This window comes from Buceros rhinoceros, unplaced genomic scaffold, assembly GCF_000710305.1.
Source record: "Buceros rhinoceros silvestris isolate BGI_N320 unplaced genomic scaffold, ASM71030v1 scaffold24944, whole genome shotgun sequence".
Classification (NCBI taxonomy): Eukaryota; Metazoa; Chordata; class Aves; order Bucerotiformes; family Bucerotidae; genus Buceros; species Buceros rhinoceros.
Genome location: NW_010406859.1, coordinates 4,039 through 7,219, shown reverse-complemented (window position 1 = coordinate 7,219; position 3,181 = coordinate 4,039). Strand labels below are relative to the sequence as shown.

Here is a 3,181-nt window from a genome sequence, read left to right as displayed (position 1 = left end):
TCACACGGTTCCTGTCTCTAGGCTCAAAGGGGTCACCATCCCAGTGTCTCCACAGCCAGTGCAGCAAAGCCCCCGAGGTGCCACCATGGCCCACACATTCTCATCTGTACTGCACATGGGCTTGGGCAAGGCCTGGTACCCAACAGGACTGCATGGCATGAACCTTCCAAGGGCTGGGGCTCCTCCAGCACCTCCCTCTGTCCCACAAGGCTTAATCCACAGCATCTCCCTCAGGTTCTGGGAGGAACGAGGAGCTGATATCCAACAACCACCCCTAACCAACATCCCCCAGCAAGTTCACAGCTGTTGCCAAGCGGCAGGGTGAGGATGAGGTGCAGATCGAGTCATGCCCTAGTGCTGTGATTCAGTTTGGCAAAAAAATCATCCTCTTCCACCTCCTGGCTTGGGAAGAGCACCAGGAGGCACCACATGTGCCTGGCCCGAGGGCTGTAGCCACGCTCAGGGGTGGGCAGAGAGGAGGAGGTTGTGCCCACACTCATGCACCACATGGATACACTTAAAAAAATGGGAGTTTTGAGTGTGGGAGTGGGGGGTTTCCTGAGACCGCAGAGAAGCGAAGGCCGCGTTGAACAGTCAGGGACAGGCGCGCTGGTGTCAGAGCCGTCCTGCCTTAAGGCTGCAAGTGTTCCAGGTACTGCGGCAGCGGGTTCTCCTTGACGTATTTCTGAATGTACCAGCACGTCAGGTGAGCTTTCAGGTCCTCCTCCACCACAAAGTCCAGGGCTGCCTGCAACCAAGCGGAGAGGACAGATGGGTTACAGCCAGCACCCCCAGCCTACGCTCTCCTCTGAAGCCTCACGGGGGCCTGGACTCCCGTACCCCACCTGTACTGGGGGAAGCAGCAGGCTGCCCTCATGCACCCCTTGTGTGAGGCCAGTGGAGGGAGAGGGCTGGGGGGAGAGCAGAGCCATCCTGCCAGAGCCCCCACAGTGCCACGGGGTCCCCAGCTTAACTGGAGGTGTGCAGGGACCCTCCTGGGGTAACCCTCACTGCAGGTGACCCAGCCACATCACCTGAAGGCCACCTCTGTCACCCCTTTGCCCTGGTTTATGGGGCCAGGGAGCAGCTGTAACCCCAAAGCATCACCTCACAGCCCCCCCACCACTGCGCTCGCAGCTCTTCAGCTCTCCCTGCAGGGTCGTGGGCCTCAGAAGCAGGGCCCAAGGCAGGAAAAGGGTTCACGAGGACCCTGAAGCTTTGAGGTGAGGGGGCTGGGCCCCAGGAGAGGTGCTGCATCAGCCCTGCAAGGTGGGCACGAGGGCTGGTCGCTGCAAGGAGGAAAGGGCTGAGCCTGGGTGAGCAGCTGGACGTGCTGGCACTCACCCAGCCCTTCTCGCCACCAGAAATAGGAATGTCTGACCACGGGTTTCCACCTGCCCTGCCAGCCGCCCCGATCTCCCATTGGAGCAGGGATGGTTCCTGTGGAGCACACGTGCAACGCCAATGCATCAGGACCTGGCTTCAGCCAGGGGGAGAAGAGGGGCTGGGGCCGTACCTTCGCGAGGTGCTTGGCTATTCCCCTCCCTCGATAGGCGTCCGGTACTTCCGTGTGCTGCAAGTCCACGATCCGCTTCCCCACGTACTCGTAGAGCAGCACTGCCTTGTCATGGCATCCTGGGGGATGAGAGAGAGGGATGAGGCTTGGGACGTCCCCAGGGAGCCCCTGGCTCCCAGCCCAGTCGGACAGTGCCGCTTGCCAGGGAGCTCACAGCAGCGGACAGGCATCTCTGGGGCTGCCTCAGGAGCCCCCACACAGCAACTCACACCCACGGGAACAGCGCTAACGCAGGGTGGTGTCACCTAGTGGAAAGTCTCAGCAGAGATTTTGCTTTCGGTGACTCTTGGATGTCCCTGCTGGTCCCCCCGCCCCAAGGTGCAAGCCAAGGTGGATCTGTTTGGCTGTTCCAAGCCCCTGGACCTTTTCTACCCAGCCCTGAATCAAGGGCTGATGTGGCAACACAAACATTTAGGGTAGGAAAGCAGCTGGTGGGGAGGGCTGGGCTGTCTTGATGGGAGCATGAACAGAAAGAGGAGGGGGAAGAACAGAACCAAGCTGACCCAGGTAATGATGAATTCCTTTCTCTCTGCAGCACAGAGATTTTGTCATGGCACGTAAAACAGGACAAGGCTTCTTGGCCTGATGTTGCAGTGTTTGGACAGGCTCTTTTTGGGGCAGGTGCTGGGAGAGGTGAATCGGACAAACACGCAGGAAAGCACACACGAGGGGGTTGCACACACACAGGCTTCCTGTTGTGACACCCTGACCTTTCTCACACTGGTTCAGCTACAGGAAAAAAGATGTTTCAAGTACGTGTGAATCGGCGGACAGCTAACACCACCCCTCTGGCCTCGCCTGCAGACCCAGAACTCCTGTCTCCAGCACGAAAGCAAACTATTTCTAGAGAGCTTCTGTATTTCAAAGCGAGTTTCAGAAATGCAAGTTTCCAGTCCAAGAAACAAGCTCAGTTCAAAGGACAGAAGCCTTCCCTGTCCCTGAATGGTCACTGGAAGGTGGAGGACCACAGGACTCACCTGCATTTACTGCGCGCTTCAGTGGGGCTCAGTACCCTTTATCACATTTCTGCTGATGCAGAGTCACAAACTGAGCCTAAAGGTCACCACAACTAACCCCTCTGAGCAAGACCCCATCAGCTGGGCACAGCCGGGACTGCAGCACAGGAGAAACCAACCGCGATCTGAAAGGGTTTCGGTCTTCTAATTCACCATCCCACCCGCCTTCTCCACTCTCTGCTGCCGGGCTGTGCGCTCGTGGCACTCCTGCTTCCCCAGGGATGCTGGCTCACGGCACAGGTCCAGCAGGAACAGCCTCTTCTGGAGAGGGAGAACCCTCTTCCTCTGCTGAGCAAGGCTGAAGGTGGTCACAAAGGGAGGAGAAGGACCGGCTGGCGGAAAGCCCGTTTCCTTCAAAATCAGCTGCTCTGCACGTCCTCTCCACACCCCCCTCACCTCTGGGAAAAGCTGGCAGTACCCCCAAACCAGGACTGCTCCTGGGCTTTCCAGGAGCAGCTCCAGGCATAACCCTGGTTTCCCACCCAAAGGCCTCCCTGGGTCGGAAGGAAGGAGACAGGGGAGCAGAGGCACCTCGCTGGGAGAAGCCAAGCTTGCTGCTTCGTGGTACCCGGGACTCGGGGGGCAGGGA

The 3,181-nt window shown here is 58.8% G+C and overlaps 1 protein-coding gene across 1 annotated transcript; it reads right to left on the bottom strand.

Annotated features, from left to right (window-relative positions):
- Positions 1-631: 631 nt before the first annotated feature.
- NATD1 (N-acetyltransferase domain containing 1) lies at positions 632-2,890 on the bottom strand (the record flags this gene model as incomplete). Its single annotated transcript, XM_010134281.1, has 3 exons — positions 632-748; positions 1,517-1,635; positions 2,754-2,890. Coding segments are annotated over 3 exons (373 nt in total), but the record flags the coding sequence as incomplete, so codon positions are not given.
- Between the last annotated feature and the right edge of the window lie 291 nt (positions 2,891-3,181).